The following is a 22,912-nucleotide window of genomic DNA, read 5'->3' as shown; positions in this document are numbered from 1 at the left end:
TCTGGTTTGGATCCACGTTCACCTTGAATGAATTTTCAAGAGTCCTGGACTCAATGGACCAACCAAGCTATCTTTTAAAATAAAAAACTATTGATGGACACCTTGACTGTCGCAGAATGTCTTCCACATTGCTAATGCCTTGCCATCTTTTAAAAAATCTGGGAGCTTTCATGGACATAGACTTGTCATTTCCTCAACTGACAGACAATGCCTTCGAATACTGTCACTACCAACTGACAATACTGAACATCCCTGCTCTCAGAAACACACAGAAGACAAGTGGGTTGTGAAACATCAAACCCCTTCCCAGTAAAATGGGTGACAAGGCTGGGGTGCCCACTGTCGCCTCTCCTTTACATCCTGTCCAAGGGCTGTAAGCGAAGTGGCTCCATATTGACACATAGGTACAGGGCTTCGAGTGGACAACGGGTGTCACTGATAGGGTGGTCCTTCATGCGGACAATATTTTGATTTTCTTGATGGATCCGGGAACGTTGGACACAGGTAGGGTTCAGATGTTTAGTCTCTTCGGCGATACATCTTGCCTCTCCATAAACGTGACTATATCATTAATCTTTCCAGCCACGTATCACCAAGACCTGGGGTGGGCGAGTAAACTGCAGGTGGTCACACACGCATTCAAATATCTACGAGTGTATATTACATTAGACACCAAGTTGGTTTGGGAAAGTAATATTCAACAAGTACTGGACAAACTAATAGCAGACATTAATGTCCCGTCCATGCCCTTACTGTTCCTCATCGTACGATCTGCCATTTTCAAAATGTTGTCATTCCTACAATTCTTGTAGTAGCTACAGAATTACTTCTTTACAATGACACATTCCTTCTGTGACAAGATACACTTAATACTCCAGTTTTCTTCCCACTAATAGTATTATCCAAATGTTTTACATCTATATTTGAAAGTGGGATAGCGAAGGCAGACATTGATTCTTATCAAGGGCTTCCCACCTGCTGATTGTTAACGGGAGACCCTTCAGATGTGTCTGGCAAAATAGATACCCCGAGGTACTCCCATACTTCATCTGTGGTAGAGTGATCCTCACACTCACAGGTGAACAAAGTGGTTATTTAAATCTGGAAAGACAGTGAGGTCTATAGGATAGGATCAGTGGTCCACCACCTTGGAGGACGTGATGGATAGTGCAATACTTAAACCCTATCAAGATTTGCAGATGGAATATGAAGTACACCTCAGCCAGTTCTACCATTACCTACAACTAAGGAAACAAAAGCACCAACTACAATAGGGCTGTAAGAACCTTCCAGACTATAACCCTCTAGATGTGAAGTTGCTCATGGCGACTGGAGGACCACAAGGTGAAACAAGTCTATCGCTCTTTGATAAATAATAAGAAAGACTCCTTTGATTTGCTCTGCTCAGCTTGGGGGTGAGACATGGGAACCCTGACAGATGAGAAATGGGCAGAGGCTAAGGCATCCCTGCAATATTCTGCTATTGCTGCAAAGTTCTTCATTTTCTAGTTTAAATATGTACATAGTGGAATGTAGAAAAGGTCTTGATATTTGCATGTGTATGGAAACCATAGTTTATGAGGCCAGATGCTGCCCTAAAAAATATGTGAAAACCTGGGTAGGATCGGCAGAATATCGAGGTATAAATAATGATCTTGTAACTTTCCCAAATCCAATGTAAAACGTTTAAGCACAAGAGTATACCTCCCAGAGGTGATCCAGATGCCAGGACTGTGCAGGCCCCAAAAGGGAGTTGAGGTTCATTGAGGAGCGGTAGTGGGTGCGGAGCAGTGTGCTTTATTATCGAATGTTTGATTCCCTTTCTCATGCACATAGTCGTTCTTTTTTTAACTCAATAAAATGTGTCCTCCCACCTCAAGTATTCTAAGAGGCTGTATCTGGGACATGCCTACACAGCAAACTGCCTGGTAAAGCCAATTCCAAATAAAACTGCACACTTAGCAACAGATGTTGATCCCATCTAGTATACAACACCTCCATTAGAAAACCCAAATTGGTTGACAATGGAGTGTGGTACCCTGTTCAAGAATCTAATTCTTCTCGAAAAGCCTTCCGTGGAAAACCCAAATTTCAAACTGTGTGCTTCATACATCACAACCGCATGCTCAACTTGCACTCCGTTGCAAGTATTCCACTGAAGATCTACATACATTGAAATCTGAGTAGGAGCATGATTATTCTCCTCTGATTGATAACATGCTTAGTAGCACTACCTTCTGGGAGAGATGAACTAGAAAGAAAACCATTTTGTATCCAAAAAAGGCAACATATTAAATAGCTGATGCTTATATATTTCAGTTCATCAAGAAGAAACCCTTACTGGTGGTTGCAACTCTTGAAAATAAACAGAGCAAACAAATCACATGACTTAAACTAACCATGAACATCCTATTTATACTGTTTCAGGTTATTGTTTTGAATGGAGTGATCAACAAGGGAAGTAAAGCAATTCAGACAGACGGTTATCTGACCATTTGCTGCAGCCATTTAGAGGTGTCATGTAGAGAAGACATGGAGCTGAGGCAGAGAGAAAGAGTGAATCTACTGAAATTTTTTGCATATCTGTATGGCACATCTAAGCCTCGCACATGACCCGTTTTGCAAGCGAATTCTACTGCTTTCGACATGATAGGACTTTACCTTATTACGTTTTTTTTTTTGTTCATTGGTTTTATGTTCATTTTTTTTATTGTATTAATTATCCAGCATACACATACAGTATTATGACACATTAGAATTCAAGATAGCACCTTACAATACAGTATGTTATTTGTTCAGTGTTTTGTCACATTCTGTTACACTGATTCATGGCCTTTCCCAGACACATCTAAGTTTATTGATTATCAGGGGCATCCTCTACCCTTTCCACCTGTGAAGTGTTTTCCAATGTCCGCAAGTACTGTACCAGTGGGCCCCATATGTCTTACGGTCTCAAGGTCACAGGTAGCTCCTCTGCGTACGTTTCAATTGCTCCTTACAGTACACCTGTCTTTAATCCAGCTGTCTGTGCTCGGGGTTCTTACAACCCCAGTGCATTACTAGGCGTTGTTTGACTAGTAATAGGGCCACCGCAGTTAGTTTACAATTTATCGGTCTCTGAGTTGTTAATAAGCCTAGGAGGCACACCTGTGGAGTGTTAGGGACAGGCTCAAGTAGCACACTGCCTAGTGTATTTGTCACTCCTGTCCTATAATTTCTAACAGGAGGACATGCCCAGCTACCATGCAGAAAATTCGGTTCATATTCCCACATCGGTTACAGTCAGCGTTCCTTCACACTCCATATCTGTGTAATTGCTCTGGTGTATAATACATTTGTTGTAGAAATGTAATGTGTAGGTTACAGTTTGGCGTGAGAAGCTTGGTAAGTGTGCAGCAACATCCCCAGTCGACCTCTGTTAGTGGTGTATTCAATGTTTAATCCATCTCTCTAGCGTTCGCTCTATACATCTGGATTTGTCCTCTTGTGCTGCACTGTAAAGTTTAGTAATTAAGCGTTTTCGTGTGGGTGCAGTTAGGAGGGTCTGTAGTATCTGCAATGTCGGCGGCTCTTGTGGGAAGGATACTTATAGAGCCATAATGGCGTTTCTCAACCGCATGTAGGTAAAGAGGTGTAATGGACTCAGTGCAGTTCCTAAACAAATTTCCGCTGCTTCGAGGAACGTATTCTCCCTGACCATGTCCCCCATGGTGTGTAAGCCCATCATTTCCTCTAGCATGCACTGAGTCTTTTGTTCTTGTGTAACGGTTATATTCGGATGATGCAATAGTGGTAGTGCATGGGCATGTAGTGGCACTTTATGCGCTTGCTGCGCTAGATTATGCCATGCCTGTATCGTGCACTGCATTGGGTTATTATCCGCAATTGGGATTCCTGTCCGTCTCTGTGAAATTAATGCTGTGAGTGGGACCGGGAGAGCTCAGTCCGATTCTATGGCCATGTGTGGGACATAATCATGCGGGTGTTGCCAGTAGTGAACAAAATACTCTTGCGCGCATTGGTAGTAAAGGTACATATGCAGCGCTCCGAATAAACATAAAAACTTTGGCAATATGATAATTTTTTGTATCACGATTCTGTCCGCGAGTGACAGCGGCAATCGGATCCAACGGGCTACTTGGTCTTCAAGTTTCAACAATGCTCTGCTATAGTTCTTGCGTATCACCAGATCCGGGTCCCTGTGGACCCAGATCCCTTAGTATTTGAGCAGGTCTGTACTCCAAATTATGGGGAATTCGATGGTGCAGCTCTTTGTGCAGGGAGTTAACGGTATAATCACCAATTTTGCCCAAGTGATACTCAGGACTGAAAATCTTTCATATTTAATGTATTCCCTCAGTAACATTTCTAGATTATTTGCAGGTTTGCATATATACAGAACAATGTCATCTGCATACATTGAGATACTAAGAGGTCTTAATCTGAACGTCCGGGTGCCGTCGGCGTATATTACAGGCCAACGGTTTCAGCGTTAAAGCAGACAGAAGTGGTGACAGAGGGCAACCTTGCTGCGTTCCCCTGTAGATAGCAAGCGGTACCATTGTGTAACAGTTTACCCTGAGTCTCGCCACTCGCTCAGTGTATAGTATTTGTACCCAGCGGAGGAATGACTGGGGTAGTCCCATTCTACGCAAAATTGCAAACATATCGCGACTCCATCGAGTCGAACGCTTTTGTTGCGTCCCATAGAATGGCCGCTGCCGGTAGATCTCTGGGTCAAGCTGACAGTGCAAACAATGTACGTAAGTTCTGAGTCATTGAGCGGGTGGGTACGAATCCTGACTGATTAGGCAGCACTAAGTGCTGCATTAGGGGGTGCATCCTAATCGCCAGTATCTTTGCCAATATTTTGGCATCAATGTTTATAAGTGATTGAGATCTGTATGATTCTCAGTACTCCGGACTTTTATCCGGTTTGAGTATAGTGATTAGCAGTGCCTCTCGCAGCGACGGGGGGAGAAAGCCCTGTTCATATTCTTCCTGGTATATTTCAAGTAAGAGTGGTACTAACAGGTCCCCATACTCCTTATAAAATTCTCCAGTGTATCCGTCTGTGCCCAGGGCCTTACCTTTTGGAAGGGATCGTATTACGTCCTTGACCTCGTCCTCCGTGATGGGCTGCATAAAGTATTGCCTCTGCCCATCTGAGAAACAGGCCAAAGTAATATCTTGCAGATAGTCCGCAATCTCCGACCCTGGCCTGCTTGCTTATGCACACCCTTCGGAGAGTTGCTTTGAAGGCCTCCCACAGTGTTCTCGCACTTGTCACTGAGCCTTGATCATGTTAAATAAAATCAACAATAGCCTGTCTCACTTTTGCTTTAAATATTTGGTCTAACGTCTGATAGAAAGCGCCACATAAACTGTCTAGGTGTATGGGTAGGCAGTGAGAGCTCTAATTGAACCGGTGCATGGTCCGAGAGTCTTCCCCATATGGTATTTCGATTTTGTCCAGGTGCTCACTTCCTTGGTCCCCAGCCAGTAGTCAATTCTAGACCAGGAGTTATGTGTGAGAGACGAGTTCGTACCTTCTCGCTTATTCGGGTGCCTCAACCTCCACAGGTCTATCAACCCTTGCTCACTCATGCCTTCCCTTAGCACGTTAGCAGCATGTTTATTGTGTCTGTCAGTCTGTGAGTCCCTGTCTAAAGTGGGGTTTAGACATGTGTTAAAGTCTCCCCCCCCCCATAATCGCAGTCGGTGTCAGTTCTTGCAGTTGTGCCCAAATCTGTGCAAAAAAGGAGGGGATGTCGGTATGCGTCTCATATATATTGATCAGTTTCAGGACCGTTCTGCTAAAATCGCCCCCGACTATGATATACCTTCCCTGTGAGTCTGTTTTTGTGTATAGCACTGCAAATGGCGTCCCTTTCTTAACCAACAGCAATACCTCCCCCGGTGCATAGGAAGAATACGAGGAGGCAATATGCACTGTTGCCCATCTGGCTCCAATGCTAAGCTCGGAGTGTTTAGTGAGGTATGTGTACTGAAGCAGTGCGACGTGCACGTCATGTCGATCCAGTTATGCGAGCACTTGTCGAATTTCCTAGGGTTAGTGAGGCCCCGTACGTTCCATATAAGCAAGGTCAATGATCTATGTGTCTATGCCATGTATCGGTCCATAGTACATATGATATAGACAGGTCAGTGACGAGTGTGCTATCTCATTGCACATCGTGTTAGTGTCACATTGCCAACTACTATGGCATACCAGCAACCATTTCCCTGGTTCCCTCCCCCCACCCACTTTGGCGCCCCAATCGCGTCAAAGACATTACCCTCTTTTACATATCTCCCTCTTAACAACATACCCCCTGTAATCAACCCTGTATTAACACCCGCTTAGTGGTACACACGTGGGGGCATGATCAGCCCACCAGACCTCTCCACAATGAGGTGCGGGGAGGGCCGCACATACCAACTTAACATGCATATCTTGAGAATGCTCACAGCCATGTTGTCTGCATCTCATCACTGGTTTGTTGCGGTTTGGTTCTTTTTTTTAAAGTGCGTCCCATTCATGTGAGCACCTGTGGTAGACCCATAAAGTTAGGTCGATCCCTTTGGTTAGCTTTCGTGCTATTTCATAATACCTCTTTTCCATGGTTTACCCAGCTACTGATGTAACTTGTCTTTGCCCTCGAATCTGTGAGTGATTTGAGCTGTATCATTTGTACTCCTGAGCGTGGCTCTTACTCTAGATCATCGGAATTAGAGTGAGCTGTTAGATCGTCGTCGTTCCCTGCCCGTTCTTGCTGTTGCAAGTTTTGGTGTAGGCTTTTGGAGTCTCCAAATATTTTTTGCTTCCCATCTACAGTTATTGTCAGGGGTGCTGGGTAGAGCATAGCGTATGGTATGTTAATTTCTTATAGTTTCCTTTTTGCTGGGATGATTTTTTTCAGGGCTTCTTGGGACCTGTGGCATGAGATCTGGGTATACTGAGATCTCTACCCCTTCATACTGGAGTATCTTAAACTCTCTGGAACAGCATTGTGCTGCGTCGTGGTCCCTGTAATTCAGGATTCTCGCTATTATGGGGCAGGGCCAAGCTCCCGGCGGTAGGTGGGGGGCGGAGGGCAGGGATCTGTGGGCATATTCTACCACAAGGAGATTGGAGAATGTGTCCCGGCCCATTACCTCAGCTAGTAGTTGTTCAACATATCTTTCCATGTTGCCAGTGTTGGTAGACTTGGAAATACCTAATATTTGGAGGTTATTTCGCCTACACCTCTCCTCTAACTCTTCTGTTTTAGCCCGCAGGGCTGCAATCGCCTTCTCATGCAGTTTCTGGATGTCCTCAGTCTTTCCCTGAGGTCTTCATTGTCAACCACTCTTCGCTCCGCCATGTCCATTCGCTAAGCATGTTTATCCATCTTCTCTGACAGTCTATCAAGATCAACCCTATATGTTAAGGGTGTCTAACTTGCAGTCTATCACTGTTAAAGTAGTTTGCATAGCAGTTAGTATCTCGAGCAATTCTCCCCCCAGTCCAGCTTCTGGCGCCTCTGCTTCTGAGCCCAGTTCAGCTTGGTAATCTTTGCGTGCAGTAGGGAGGTCTGCGTTTGTCAAACTGTAATTTGGGCTGTGTTTTATCTGTTTTCCCCATGTTAGCATGCTGGTGTAGGGGGTGGGGTCCCAGTGCTTTGCGTCTTCTTAATACTATTGTAGTGGCTACCCACCCTTATCTTGCTTACACTGTCCCGGTCCAGGGTCTCAGATTATTATCAGCGCTATGTTACCTTCTTAGGCGCTTCTTCCGGTGTTCTGACAGTACAGGGCTGTTATCTTCCTCACAATGTCTCTACCTTATTACGTTTATGAAAAATCAGCAAGTGCTAGACAAAGCAATAGGTTCCGAAAGGATAAACCTAGGATAACGAGGTGCCTGGATAGGTACTGTCAGCACCATCATAGACCAGAGCTGTGTTAAACAACAGGAACAGTGCAGATGGATGTACAATTTCTTAGAAGTAGCAAAAAAGAGGATGCAGATACCTCAGTAGATACCTGCATCTTTCTGCTGCTGCATTTATAAAGACCTATGTCTGAAAACTTTCCAGATAAAACATAACTTTAGGAACAAAAGACAGGTGCAATACCGGGAAGGTGTTAAATACCACGGAATATGGCTGCAGAGTTTTTGCATGCTAGAAACACATGCCCATTTTTTGTTACTCTGTAACTTTGATATTAACTTAGAAACAGGAAGTGGATTTGGTTTACCTATTATTAACAAGTCCTGTCCCATTAATAGACAAACTAATGGTAGCAGATACAAGCAACAAAGCTTCAGTATAGTATATATATATATATATATATTGGGAATAAGATGGGCTGTAAGCACCGCAGTAAAAAAATATAAAGGGTGATGGTTAATGCAATTCTATGTGAGAAAATAAATGTATCCAATGTAATTTCACAAGTAGCGGTGCTTTGTTGCAGTCTTTTTCAGTTCTTAATTAGTAACTTCACAGTGGTTCTGGAAGAGGTTACGTGCCTTGTTCTTGATGCAATTAACATACAGAACAAAAAAAGAATTCAGAGGCTACTGAATAAGCCTAAAATTGAATATTATGTGGACTTCATTTACAAAAAGATAAATAAGAAAAATCCTACAAAGAGAAAAACAAATATAAATTTTTTTGTTGACCCGAAAATGAATACTAAACCAGACAGGTGATACTTTTTTGGGTGCAGGCTCTGAGGCAACATTAGGATGTTCTTTACAGAAATGATGGTGAATGCATGGAGGGTTTCAGCAGGGAAATTTAAAAGGCACAGGCAAACAAATAGGTCTTGAAAAGCATGTAAGCAAAGACATGGTAAGAGACAACGCAGAAGCAACAGCATCCAACAATATCAACTGGAGTTAATGAAAGTGAGGTCTTACTTCACATGTCCAACCTTCGCTCCTTCGTTTCTTGCGGACTATAAATTCTTCAACACCATCTGGATGAAATCTAAAAAGAAAAATATAGCATATTCAGAGCTGATGACATGTGGCTCATTTAAAAGAGCAGTACTGGCTTTTCCATTACATTCATGAAAAACTATTTTTATAACGGAAGCAAGAAGGCCGACGGGCAGGAGCTCCTCTGAGAGCTCCGGGGGCCAAGGATCACAAGTGGTGCAAATCCTAGGTATGCTCATACAGAAACGGAGATTTGGAAACAACAAAGACTCAAAAGAAAGATTGCGTGAAAACTGGAGGCGGGAATTGCACAACAGCAACGACAACCGATGGTTGCAACAGAGGACAGACATAAGCAAAAGAGATCTCTCGGAGGGGAAAGAGCTTTCAGTGGGTGAGAACAGGCTGCGCACACCAATGAGTGTTCCAGGGACCATAGCGGCTTGCATGAAGAGCCCGCACTGCCCTTGGGCGCCTCTACAGAAGAAACGAATCGGTACAGACGGAGCAGGGAGGCCGAACGAAATTTTATTGAGTGGCATAAATACTGCCCTACTTCAGGAGGACAACCCCTGAATACTACATGCCGTTGATATAGGCAATACCCTGATCGAGGCTGCGGCAATATACTTACTCCCTTGCCTGATTTTAGAACGAGTCTGCATTAATACTAATTCATAGTAACGGTGGCTCTGATGTACATTAATAAATCCTCAAACTGATGACCTGAGGATAATGGCATAGAAGTGACGACTGGGACCCTAAACTGATAATTGGGCCTTGATGACAAAAAGAACCGAAACCGAGTTTCTTGTACCCCTTAAAAGTTTTAGTTTGAGAATTGTTCTGAAGAAGGTGTTTTTACCCCCAAAAAACGAAATGCTGTGTCGACAACTACTTCTCGAATGTTATTTCTACAAAGGAAATGTGTTTTTAACATGTGCTTTTAATTATTGTTTTTTATGAACTTGATATACGCTATCATGTACTGTACCTAATAAAATTATGATTTTTTTTAAAGAGAAACCTATTTTTTGCAACTTTTTTTTGTCTATATTGTTATATTGATACTGTGGCACTAGCATCTTTATCTGAGCATCAATACTTGTGTTTAGCTTGACATAATATCCATATTTGTGATTGGGACCTCTCTATCTTTTGAATATTTTCCCCCTCGTCCCGCATTGGATTGTCACCTGAAGAGTCCACACTGCCCTGGGTGCAGTTTACACTGCCTACCTCTGTCCTCGACTGCTGCAGCTCGCGTGGAGAGCCTGCACCGCTCTGGGTGACTCAACCCCACTCAACTCCGTACCACCGTGGCTCGCATGAGGATCACATCGCTGCTCACCGAATACTTGGGAGCCGATGTGAGATCTTCGGGCGCACTGAGGTTTGGGGGGAAGATTCTGCCGTTCTGCAGCACTGGTGAGGGTGCCTCATGTGAGCAGGGGAGCCTGGTTTTTGTGGGACCATGGTGCATGTGCATCGTGGATGCCATTTTAGAAATCCCATTCTTGTCTGTGATGTGGCAGTGCCAAAAGGACGACACCTGAAGTAAAGGAATTAGAAAGAGGACTAATAAGTCTCCAGCGGGAGAGAACTTTTCATGCCAGTGGCCATATTTTTATTCTAAAAGGCAAATTAATATGAATGTGAAAATGGCCATCTTGGGCAACCAGTAACTTTGTGCGGTGTAATTTACCAAATAACCAACTACAAGGTTAATTGATGAAAGAAAGTTACACACACACGGGGAGCGGCCATCTTCAAATAGTGTTCCTCTGAATGCCACTGCAACACAAACTGATGTAGAGAGTCAAGTGGAGATCGAAAGTAGATTGATTCTGTGTAATTGGGTCGGACGACTTTGAACAGTGATTTCTAACTTGCCCACACATCAATTATGAATGAGAGCTAGATTCTCTCTGCCAACCAAGACAACAGCCCACAAATTAGGGGACTTCTTTATCACTCCTATTTACCTGCCTTTATCAAATGGCTTGCCTTTCTCTTCTTGTACTTTGTCCTCTCCTTGGTGCATAGCATCACTATCTCCATTTGATTGGCAGACGTACAACTGGAGGTACCGAACAGAGGCAGCATTATTGCAATAGGCAATCACAATTAACCACTCTGCCGGCAGCTAAGACAAAGTTAGGCCAGAACAATGCAATAACTCCCACTCCTGTCACTTTCAGGAATGAACTTACTCTGAATCAACTATACACCCAACTTATCCAAAAACGGAACAAATAAATTCAAACACAACATTGTAAGAATTAACCCTGAAACGCTCATATCGGACTCTTATTTTTGCTTCTCGAAAGGGGCCATTAAGACCGAACTGATCTTCTACATGAGACGCACAGCAAAATTGTGAAATCCGTTCTACATCGTCAAGGCAGTCGACACAAAACAGAACATCCCCTATGGTCTCAAACTAACAATATCTCGCTCCCCTTGCTCCACCACCATCTCAATCTACAAAAAATGAAAACATCCTTATCCAAGCAGCAGGCAATGACCAACAAGCATTTTATTTGTATAAATTCTTTTTTATTTGGTACAGGACATATAACAATATCACATGAAGGAATGAATGCTTACAAGGTTTGCGTTCCTTCACACAGTTGCCTCTTATAATGGTCATATAATTGGTTACAAAGTTACGTTTTGTTCATTATCTAACATTGGCACAGTCTACTATCAACTACTGTCTAGTGCGGGTTCGTTAAGTGTTAACGTACAGATGTTTAATCGAAAGCTGTTCCGTTTTCCCCATACCCGCTCCCACTTTTTGGGGCACCCCCTTTGTACAAATGCTGCCTTTTCAGCCACCATAGCCCCATCCATATCATTACACCTTTCTCAATATGACGGAGTATTGTGCGTCCTCCAATTTTTGGCAATGTTGCACGTGGCTATTGTCATACCTAATGTCGCCCAATCTTTGGCCGTATGATTGAGATCTGTCGCTTCCCAAATATTCAGGAGACATCGCTTGGGCTCCGGAGACACGGGAGCCCCAGTAACTTGTGTTACTGTGCGCATAATTGCTTCCCAGTGGACCATTATCTCTGGGCATTCCCATATCGTATGATAAAAAGTGCTCACTGCCCCACAGTTTCTCAAGCAGAGTTGGTTGTCAGTCTTTCCCATCTTGTGTAAGGTTACCCTCATGTAGTAAATTCTATGCAGCACTTTAGGTTGTACTAAGCGCAGCTTAGAGGCTATTGCTACTTCTCGTGGAGATGCCAGTGCCTCCTGCCAGTCCGTCTCATCTAGGTCTCCCATATCGGTCTGCGCGGAGAGTTGTGGTAGGATCTGATTGAGACCTACAGGCATTTGACTCACTTTTCAGTGAACTAAAAAGGCAAGTAGTAGCCCCAGCAAACTAATAGTTAGCCATCTATTACCCCATCCCCGAACCATTGTCTTGAACCCTCTAACTCAGCGAAGAACTACACCTAAAGACAATCGTAGACCCACAGTATACTTAACCCAACAGAAAATAGACCCTTCAACTAAAAGCTCTCGGACCACGAGAGGCAACTACTTCACAACAGGAATTGGGCTAGGGCCCAAGAAACATTCTTCATCCTCTATCTATTACCCAAAACCCACTAACTTCGAACAAAGTACTACACCCAGCAACATTCATAGCCCTGCAGTCTACACAGTCCCACAGACCCTTTCTAGACCCTCCTACAAACAGCTCACTCAGTCAGAAATGCAAGTACTCAAAAACAGATAGTAGATTAGTGACCAAGAAACACCCCCAAGATAAAGAGCAGGTGAAAGAAATAAAAACACAGACAGGTCACGAAGACTTGCAAACAGGCACACAGAATGATAATGTTATTTATCAGTACCAGTCACACAAATTCCCCACCTACCAAAGCAATGGCAACTGGTAACTACTCCGAGAAGCCATAGAATGGGTCAAAAAGAGAGTCAACTCACTGCTACTCATCTTAGAGAAGATGTACATGTCCACTACGAAGTATACGGACTCCCCTTCTAGAAGAAAAAGTTTCTTAAACAGCAGACTCACAACTCCCCAAGGCAACATGCTTCACTGGCTAAGAAAAAAAAATAATCACCTCACAGAAGAAGAGGTAAACACTCTACTAATATGCTATCAAGGTGCACAGAAATTCTCCCTTGACACCACATCCAACATCTCGATCATCAGGACATCCTATCTCAAAAAACTGAGATACAACCCACTAGAAGTCAATCACAACAACCTGATATCAATCACAACAAACACAATACCCATCACAGTAACTAACATAACAGTAACAACCCTAAAATGCATGCTGCACAGTTGCAGATCAGCTGCAAAACTTGCAACTGACATAGCAGATAGCATCTTAGCCCATTATCTGGACATGCTCTTCCTAACTGAAACCTGGTTCAACCCAACAGAAGCCCCAATTCTGGACCATCTCATTCCACCTGACTTTTCCATCCTTCTTCTAGACCTCACATTGAAGCAGGGAGAGGTATTGCAATAATTCACAGAAATTCCCTAACCGTAAACTCTCTTTCGCTTGAAGACCAATCATCGTTTGAACTATTGGGAGCTGAAATCAAGCTTGAAAAGAAACTGCTAGCGAAAACACTGCTTGTATACCATCCACCAGGTAACAACACAGTATTCATGGAGCAACCTATGGAAATGATCACAATCAATGCCTCTTCACTTTCTAATACAATATTATTAGGAGACTTCAACCTTCACTGGAACAATGATAAAGACCCCACAGTGGCTGCACTCAGTAACCTGCTCCGGAAACTCAACATGATTCAAACTTGCAATGGACCTACACACAACAAAGTTGCCACTCGAGATCGCTTCATCGCTTAACCTGTATCAGTAGCCATACTAGGCATCTCCCCAACAGACTGGTCAGATCACCATCAAATTCTTTTCCAAATATCCACACAATAAACTAAAATCAAGGGCCAAACAAGTACAGAAAAAATATGGATGAGGGATTACAAAAACGTAAACAGAACAGAATTGATGGGGCTTTGCCACACTGCATTGGAACCTCGGACAGACCAAGCATAGGTTCAAGAACTGACGCAGCTCTACAACAGCAAGATGATTGACATAGTTCACAAGGCTGGCCCATTACATCCAAAAAGACAGAATATAAAACTTACAGTACCATGGTTCAACCAATAAATAAACAATGAAAGAAGAAAACTTGGACACCTGTAAATATTTTGAAGGAAGGAACCAAATACTACCCAACTGGAACAGTTCAGAATCTCATACAAAAGGCTACCTGGAATGTCAAAAAAATAGTGGTCAAATCTCAATTAGACAGAGCCAAGAACAGGTCCAGAAAACTATTTGACATAATAAAGTAACTAACTGAAAAACCTGTAGAACCCACAATCGAAAAAGCTCAACGGACACCTGTAACGCCTTATCCAACTTCTTTAAAGATACAATTTCAACCATATGCAACTCTATTTCCAGTCAAGATAATACACTACGTCGTGAACTCATCAACCCCACTGTGACAGCAAACAGCAAGAATACTGACCAATGCACCCCAACTGACCCAAATAAAAATGGAGTCTTTTAGAACAGTTTAAGATCTTTGTTGGATGAGGAAATCTAGAAAACCAGTCAGTCAATGAGACCTACCTTTTAGACCTGGCACCTTGGCGTGGGTCTCCCTTCCATTTTTTTGCTGTTGCCTCATGTGTTTCGCTGGTGTTAGATGCTTTGGGCACTGTGCCACTGCTGTCCAGTGCCACAGTGCAAGTGCTCCCTATTGTAAATTGATGTATGGATTAGTGATTCCATGATTGGCTGATTTGGTTTACTGGTCAGACCCTAGTACAGTGCACTGAATGTGCCCAGGGCTTGTGAACCAAATGCTGCTGGTGGGCTTGCAGCACTGGTTAGCCACCCACAGAAGCAGCCTGTAAAGTGTGTCTCAGGCCTGCCATTGCAGAGCCTGTGTGCAGTCTGGTACTGCCACGTTGTCCGGCAAGTGCACCCACTTGCCAGCCCCTGAACCTTCCCTTTTCTGCATATTAGTCACCCATACTGTAGGCCCAAGAGCAGGGTGCATTGTAGGTAAAAGGTAGGACAAGCCTGATGTGTGAGTCATGTCGTAATAGTGAATTACAGCCATTTTCGTTTTTCACTATTGCAAGGCTACCTATTCCCTATAGGCCAGAATGGGCAGTTAGATTATTACATCTTAGAATCCTAACTGACTCAGGAAACTAGGTAGAAATTCGAGTTTAGTATGCCTGAACTCAGAATGATAAAATACATCTTTTAGTGAAGTCGGTTTTAACATTCTGTGTTTGAAAATACCACTTTTAGAAAGTAGGTATTTTCTTGTCTAACTTTCCAAGCCCGCCTCTGCTAGGTTGTGTATTCCTTGTCTGGAGTTTGAGTGACAGGGGCTCGAGGATTCCAGGAGACAGGGTAAGTCAGCCCAGTGCTGAATAGAGAGATCTGCATCTAGATGGATGGGAGTAGTTGCACCTGGGACCTGAATAGGGCTGTGCCTTCCCTCCACAATGCTGGCGCCACCTCCTGTGGTGCATCTGATGTCTCTGCCCTGCACTGAGAAAGGAGAGAAGGAGTCATGTAAACAGAGGGCTCCGGGACTGACAGAACTGGTTTGGACTAGGCAAAGGACTCCCTGCCTTCAGAGAACAAAGATAAACTGTGTATAAAAGAGGGGACCCAAACCCCAGAACTTTAGATCACTTTTGGACAACAAGAAGAAACCTTTGCTGAGGAGCGGAATCAGAGAGACTGAGGAGAGACTATCCCTAAGCTGAAGTGCTGCTTGGGGGATTGGCCTGCAGTGGTTGCCTGACTGCCAAAGAAAGGAGAGAGGAACTTTGTGTACTTTCATCAACTTGTAAGGATCTCCAAGGGCTTGAGAAAAGAGTTTGCCTCCGGCTGAAGTCTCAGGGACAATAGACTTCACCCACCAGCTCCCCAAGAGTTCTTTGGAAGTGCCTGCAGTTGTTCTGGAATTTTTGAGGAGCTGTGTATCACAAGGAGCTGGAAGCGCAACTCACGAGCAAGAAGCGTGACGCTCAACTGCCGCTTCACAACACGAGAGCGCTCGCATCGCTGGAGAAGAGGATCGCCGTCGCAGCAGACGCCGCCGCATCACCGGGAAGCATCTCGCAGGGTCTGTCGCGGCCCCCAAGAACCGCTGAGTCATCGCAGGGCCCCCGAAGCACCTCGCATTGCCGGAGAAGAGGGTCGACGTCGCAGCAGACGCCGCCGCATCACTGGAAAGCGCGTCGCAGGGCCTGTCGCGACTCGCATCGTTGTTGAAGCACCGCGCATCGCCAAAGAGGATCGATGTCACAGCAGACGGCGTCGTATCACCGAGAAGCGTGTCACAGGCCCTGTCGTGGCTCGCATCGTTGTCAAAGCACCACGCATCGTGTCGCAGGTCCTGTCCGCATCAAGAAGAAAACAACATCTTTATTTCTTTGCACCAAAACTTCATCGCATCACGGCGTTGCTCGCCGCATCGCCACGGAAACGCATCACCGTCCCCTACGCAGCAGAAGGGAACAGACGCATCACCTTCCCTGCAACACTTTTGTTGTAGTGCGTTATGCATTTTATGGTACGTTGACTCAAAGTGACACATTTTAAGATCTAAAGAGAACTAAGCTAATTTTACCATTTTAAGTACAGTATTGTGGATTTTTGTCGCTTGTGGTCTTGTGTTAAATCTATATAAAAGATACTTATTTTTAATATACAACTTATGTGGCGTCCATCTGTAGTGTTGTCACTTAGTTACTGTATGTGTTCACAAATGCTTTACACACTGCCTCTGAGATAAGCCTGTCTGCTCGGGGCAAGCTACCAAGGGGGTGAGCAGGGGTTATTTTAGGGGTGTCCCCCTTACCCTGACTAGACGCAAGGGTCCCTTTTTGTCACAAGTACCTACCTGTGCCAACTAGAGACCCCCAAATCTAACACTACCACACAATTCGACAATCCCATTCCCTCACACCTACTGAAAAATATCCTTCAATCCGTAACTCCCTTATGGACTAAAAATCGTAAACATCTCCCTAACAAGGTTCCCTTCCAGAATGCCGGAAGATAGGACAAGTATTGTCCATACTAAAAAGATTTTTTTTTTTTAAACAGGATTTGACCAGAAAGACTTAAACAACTTCCAAGCAGTATTCAATCCGCCTTTCCTGGCTAAATTGGTAGGAAAAATGGCCCCACGATCAACTAGGCGAAAACATCAAGAATTTCGACTTATTAGATAAACACCAATTAGGCTTTAGGCCTGGACACAACATAGAGGTCGCCATTCTAAACATCCTAGATGACATACAAACATCACTAGACCAAAATGAAACATCTCTCCTAATACTTCCAGAACTATCAGCGACAGTCAACACTGTCAGCCACAGATGCCTCAGAGAAACTCTTTGTAGTAATCACGCCGAGTCTGTGTTGGCTTGAGTAGATTTATTAGACAGGCTACATGGCAGACAAGCACTTCTCAGCCTGCTCCCACCCAGCTCCAACTGCCCACAATGTTTAAACAGAAACATTCCACTACACACACTATTACATAGTATAGCTTCCTGACAACAGTAGAATTTCTAGGAGCGAATGGTCGTCCTTAACTGGTTCACCTCATTCTTGCAAAACCAACAACAAAGAATCAAAATAGGCACCACCCTATCTGTTGTAGCAGGCACCAACAGGGGCGTTCCACAAGGATCTACAATTTCTCCAACGCTCTTCAAGCTATACATGGAACCACTCACTGAAATTCTTCAACAATCAAAAGTCTAATACCACATGTATGCCGGTGATACTCAGGCCCACATCAAACTATCCGCTCAAGAGGATATCCAGAGACTGGATGACGCCCTAGAAAAAAACACAGGACTGCCTGGCACACAACCAGCTAAAACTAAACCTGCTGAAAACGAAATTCATTCTTTTATTCCCATCCTTTAAAGCCCAACAACACCTTTCGTGGTCTCTTAACATCAAATTGCTAAACTCCACACCATCCATATGGGAATCCGTAAAATCACTAGGCATAAATTCAAATCTTAACATGCAAGGCCACATACAAGATCCCACCAGAAGCGCTAACCTACATTTGCACCTTCTAAGAAAATTGAAACTATTCATACCACCAGGAGACCTAAAAACAGCTGTTCAATCTCTAGTGATTTCAAGACTGGAATATGATAATGCCACACTCATAGGTCTACTCAAAGCTATCCTACTTTTTATAGGCACACGTCGTTAGATCGCATCTCTTCATCACTCAGAGCTTTCAGCTGGCTCCCAGTTGAAGCCAAATTCCAACTGAAGGTGTCATACACAACACACAAAGCCCTTCACAATTCTGTTACTAAATACAAATCAACTAGGATCAAGCTATCAGAAGGCAGAAGGGATTCTAGAAGTGCTAAATCCCTCATACTTGAACCTCCCAGATTTAAAAAAAAAAGGACCTGTCCCCAAAATTTGGAACTCCCTATCACCCTCAACGAGAGCAATTACTCCACTCAAGCTTTTCATGGAGGAAGTCAAAGCCATACAGCTAGAAAGACATGTTGCATAAAAGAACTATGTAGAAGTTTTTTTTCTCCCCCTATTTGATACTGTATCCTACTGTGTTATACCTTGCTTGTCGAGCTCTATGTATAATGTATCTTAATTTGTTCTTACTGCACTGCAACCCTCAGCAGCCCTCTCTCTGTACAGCGCTCTGATACTGTGGTGGTCATGTTTGCGGTTTATAAAACACAATAAATAAATTGTACTTGCATCCTAAAGACATTCTCTGTCCACTTCCACGCATATAATTTCAGTCACTCCTCTCACAACCCATAATTCCAATATTCACTGTATTTCCTTCTATGTTGAAGTTCTTATTTATGTCCATGCCTGCAGCACATTCCACCAACAGTCATTTATTATGGGTTTTATCTATGAGAATGGTATTCGCCTTCCCCACACAGACTTTATCAACTTTTCCTAGGCAATGCCAATCTCAACACTGCCATGTAGAATAAAAGGAAATATCTATGAGGTGATCCTGGCCAGATAAGGCGTCTCTTCCTTGATTGTTAAATTAAGTATTCTTCCACAGATACACAAAAAACACATTTTGTACAGAGTGAACCCTTGGTTTATGCTTTTGAAACTGACGTTCCCCAATCAATAGCTGTTTTGCAGGTCATATTTCTAGGTTTCCTACGTCTAATATACCTTGGCTTTCAGCTTTCTCAATCAGATTTTTGGCAGATTTGTTGCATTTTATTGTTTAATCAATAGTATATCACAACGTACTGCTTGCAGGTACTATCAGACTCCTATGAAGGAGGGGTTATGGGTTGGGAAGGGATATAAGACATAGTAATACTGAAAACAGAAAGAGAAAGCTAACCTGCCCTGTCGCCACTTAGTCACATTCCAGTTCCTTTAGCCTCCGTGCTGCGTGCAATTCTCTCAACCGTTAAAGAACAAGAGGTGAGAGAGCCACCTGGGGGGCCGACATAACTGTGCACTGAGTACACTCTGACTTGATCTAGTTATGTACCACCTTATTCATGTTGGTGCATCACCACAGTTTAGTCAAAAACAGATAACAGGTTCCAACCAATGTTGGTAGTCAGAAGGCATAAACGTGTAGACCTTCTTTTGTCGCTTGTAAGTTATTTAGAGGCAACATTCATTTGATCAGGTTAGTTAAGGGAAAAAAAAGAGATTCTTTATTCCCATTGGGGAAGACCGTGACTATTTTATTTTTTCATTATGAAAAGTATCATTGATAAACACAGCAGTTCGCCTATAACCCTGGGGCCGGCAGCGTATATACATGTGGCACATCACACAGCTACTTTGCCCACATCCCGGAGGCCGGGCAGCGTTGTTCTTTAAAAGTTGCAGTTCTGATCAATGTATATAGCATGTCTGACGCATTTCAATAATCTTAAATAAATCTCAAAAATATATTTTTTTAACAAACAGAGGAATCAGCTCAGCCATTCACTGTCAGGACTCATAGAATAGCGCACAATCATGACAATAAGGCTCTGAATCTGTTGTCATTCCGTCCCAGTACCCTCCTGCCAACTACGTTTCCTAGTACCAATTTCCGCCCTCTGTTCCAACCACATCTATTGAGCAAAGCATGGCACTTTCCGCTGCCCACAATGTGCATCCTGATCCACAAAATAGCAATATCCTCTATAGCGCCGAGGTATGGATAACCTCTTCTGCCCCTGTCGTAGTCTCTGTCGCTGTGCGCCCTCTCCCTCCTTTCAAGTATGTGGTGTAGAGCCCCCAAAAGTTCTTCGGTCTGCTCGGCGGCGGGAGTAGTTCGCTGAAGTTTTCTGATTGTGTGTAACAGTAAAGGACATCATGTGACCATTGCAACACTGTAGGCAAGGGTCCCCTTAACCAACACATTGCCACTCTACGTTTTGCCATCAGCAGGCCTAAGTCAACCAGTCTGCGAGCTGCCTTCGGCAATTTTTTAGAGTAACCCAGCAACGCCACCGCCGGGTCAGGGGGGATCTCCAACTCTGCAATAGTGCTCATCTCCTGAAATATGTTTTCCCAGAATTGAAAAACACCTGGGCAACCCCACGCTAAATGTATAAAATCCACCATTGGAGAACGACATCTGTCACAGGTTGCATCCTCTCTCAATCCATACCTGTGCAGTCTCTCTGGCGTATAGCACACTCTATTAATGCATTTGAAATGTATCAGTCTGTGTTTGCCGTGTAGTGATATGCGTCTCGTATTAGTACAGTATGACCACATGTCATCGTCAATTGTTATGTCTATGTCGCGCTGCCAGGCCAACCTGGCTTTGGTATACTGATTAGCTCTCTGGGACATTGCCAATTTATATATATTGGAGACCAATTTGCAGGAAGATTTAGTTTTAATGATATACGATAGTTCTCGCACCTCAAGGGGCTCGACCATAGCGTCCCCTAGTTGTTGGCGCAGCGCTCTGTGGAACTGGAAGCGCTGCAGTAAAGTGGTGCTTCTATAGCGGCAGTGGCTTTTCCCAAGTTTTAGAGACGCCCGCTGAAAACAAATCTCCCACCTTGTGAATGCCCAGTGCCTGTAGCGCCCGTACGATCCCCTTATCACTACAGGGGGACAACCAGACCGCCCAGGCTGTAGGCAGTTCTGGAGAATATAACAGTGCCCCCGCTTGCTGTTGTAATAAGTAGTGCCAGGCATGCCGAGTCGAGTTCAGGGAGTCCAGAATCCCAGTTCTGCGTCCACCAACTCAAAAATGACAGCTGGGAGGGGGAGAGTGTCTGCGAACAACCTCTCAAGCCTAAGGTATGGTATGTTATCTGCACCCTGAATCCAACTATGTGCTTGCGCACTTTGCGCAGCCCTGTAGTACAGCTCCAGGTCGGGATCCCCCAATTCCCCCAGATGGTATGGCAAAGTGAGTATCCGCCATTGACACAAGCCCGTTTGCCCTCCCAAGCCAGTCTCACCAATCATTTATTCTAAGTCTGGCAAGTAAGGAGAGTGGTAGCACTATCGGTATATTTACAAACAAGAAGAGGAATCTAAGTAGCACTACCATCTTCATGATGGAGACCCTACTAATTAATGATAGCGGCAGCCCAATCCAGGTTTCAACGTCATCTTCTAGTTTTGCTACGGCTGTCCCATAGTTTTCTCGAAAAACAATTTCCGAATCCGTGTGCAGTCTAATGCCAAGGTAACTAACCGAATCGTCAGACCACAGCAGTGGATACTCCATCTCAAAGGGTGAAGTGGCCGGTGTAAGCGGTAAGGCTATGGTTTTGGGCCAATTGACTCTCAACCCCGAGAATGCCCCATAGTGTACCACCTCTCATAGTACCGGGGAAAGATTGTTTTCGGGGTCCCTCCCGTATAGCAGGTTATCATCCGCATACGTTGATACCACGATTTCGTAGGTAGGAAATCTGACACCTCTGTGGCTGTGATATTTGCTGAGCGCACACGCCAAAGGTTCCGCAATTAGTGCATATAGCGTCAGTGACCAGGGGCAGCCCTGCTGAGTTCCCCTGGCAATGGAAATGGCGCCAGTAACCAGATTCCCAAACCGGATGCGTGTGGAGGGGGCATTGTATAACACCCCAATCATTTGCAAAAAGACAGGGCCAAGTCCCATTCTGGTCAGCACATGTCGCATAAAGGGCCACTCCACAAAGTCGAAGGCCTTCTCCATATCCAAGACTGCTACAGTCTTCGTATCCTGTCGGACATGTTTCATTGAGCCAAAGACCGTACGAAGATTCTAAGTGAGGTTTCTATCAGGTACAAACCCTGCCTGTTCCGAAGCGACTAGTTCTGGGGTCAAAAGGGCCAGACGGTTAGCCAAGATCTTCGTAAACAGCTTGGTGTCAACGTTAAGCAGGGAAAGCGGTCTGTAAGATCCGCATTCCTCAGGTGATTTACCAGGTTTGGGAATGGCAACCAAAATGGCTTCCCTCATAGATTGCGGCATCTGTCCCATTACACACATATCATCAAATAATACTACAATCTGGGGGGGCAGTAACTCTATGAAGGTCTTATAAAAGTTCACCGTAAGGCCATCTGTCCCTGGGGCGCTATTCTCCCTCAATCCCATCAGTGCTTCCAGAATCTCGTCTTTTTCTTTGCGTGTTTGTTAGAAAGGGTAACTTAATATGCTCCAAGTAGTCTAGTATTTCCTCATCCATATCTGACAGACGTGAGGCGTACATGTCCGCGTAGTATTGTTTAAATCTATTGGCGATGTCTGCTTCTTCCGTAAGCAGATCGCCCTCCTCCCATCGGATCGTGGTGATTGTGGTCTTGCCATGTCTGGCTTTCAGCATATTAGCTAGCACAGATCCGGCCTGTCTCTTTCTCCATATGCGCGTGCTGTGGCATATTTTCCTAAATGCAGCACC

The 22,912-nt window shown here is 44.2% G+C and overlaps 1 protein-coding gene across 3 annotated transcripts in view; it reads right to left on the bottom strand.

The window, feature by feature from the left end:
• Nucleotides 1-22,912, bottom strand: part of ZBTB41 (zinc finger and BTB domain containing 41) — a 275,820-nt gene that overhangs the window by 214,382 nt on the left and 38,526 nt on the right. For all 3 annotated transcript variants that reach the window (XM_078644047.1, XM_078644054.1, XM_078644038.1), the window contains exon 4: nt 8,912-8,981. In XM_078644047.1, coding sequence (XP_078500173.1) covers nt 8,912-8,981 — 70 coding nt within the window. The remainder of the gene's footprint in view (nt 1-8,911; nt 8,982-22,912) is intronic.

The sequence above is a fragment of the Lissotriton helveticus genome, chromosome 1_1 (assembly GCF_964261635.1).
Source record: "Lissotriton helveticus chromosome 1_1, aLisHel1.1, whole genome shotgun sequence".
Lineage (NCBI taxonomy): Eukaryota > Metazoa > Chordata > Amphibia > Caudata > Salamandridae > Lissotriton > Lissotriton helveticus.
Note: the sequence above shows the minus strand (reverse complement) of the source record. Positions and strands in the feature narration are given on the sequence as shown.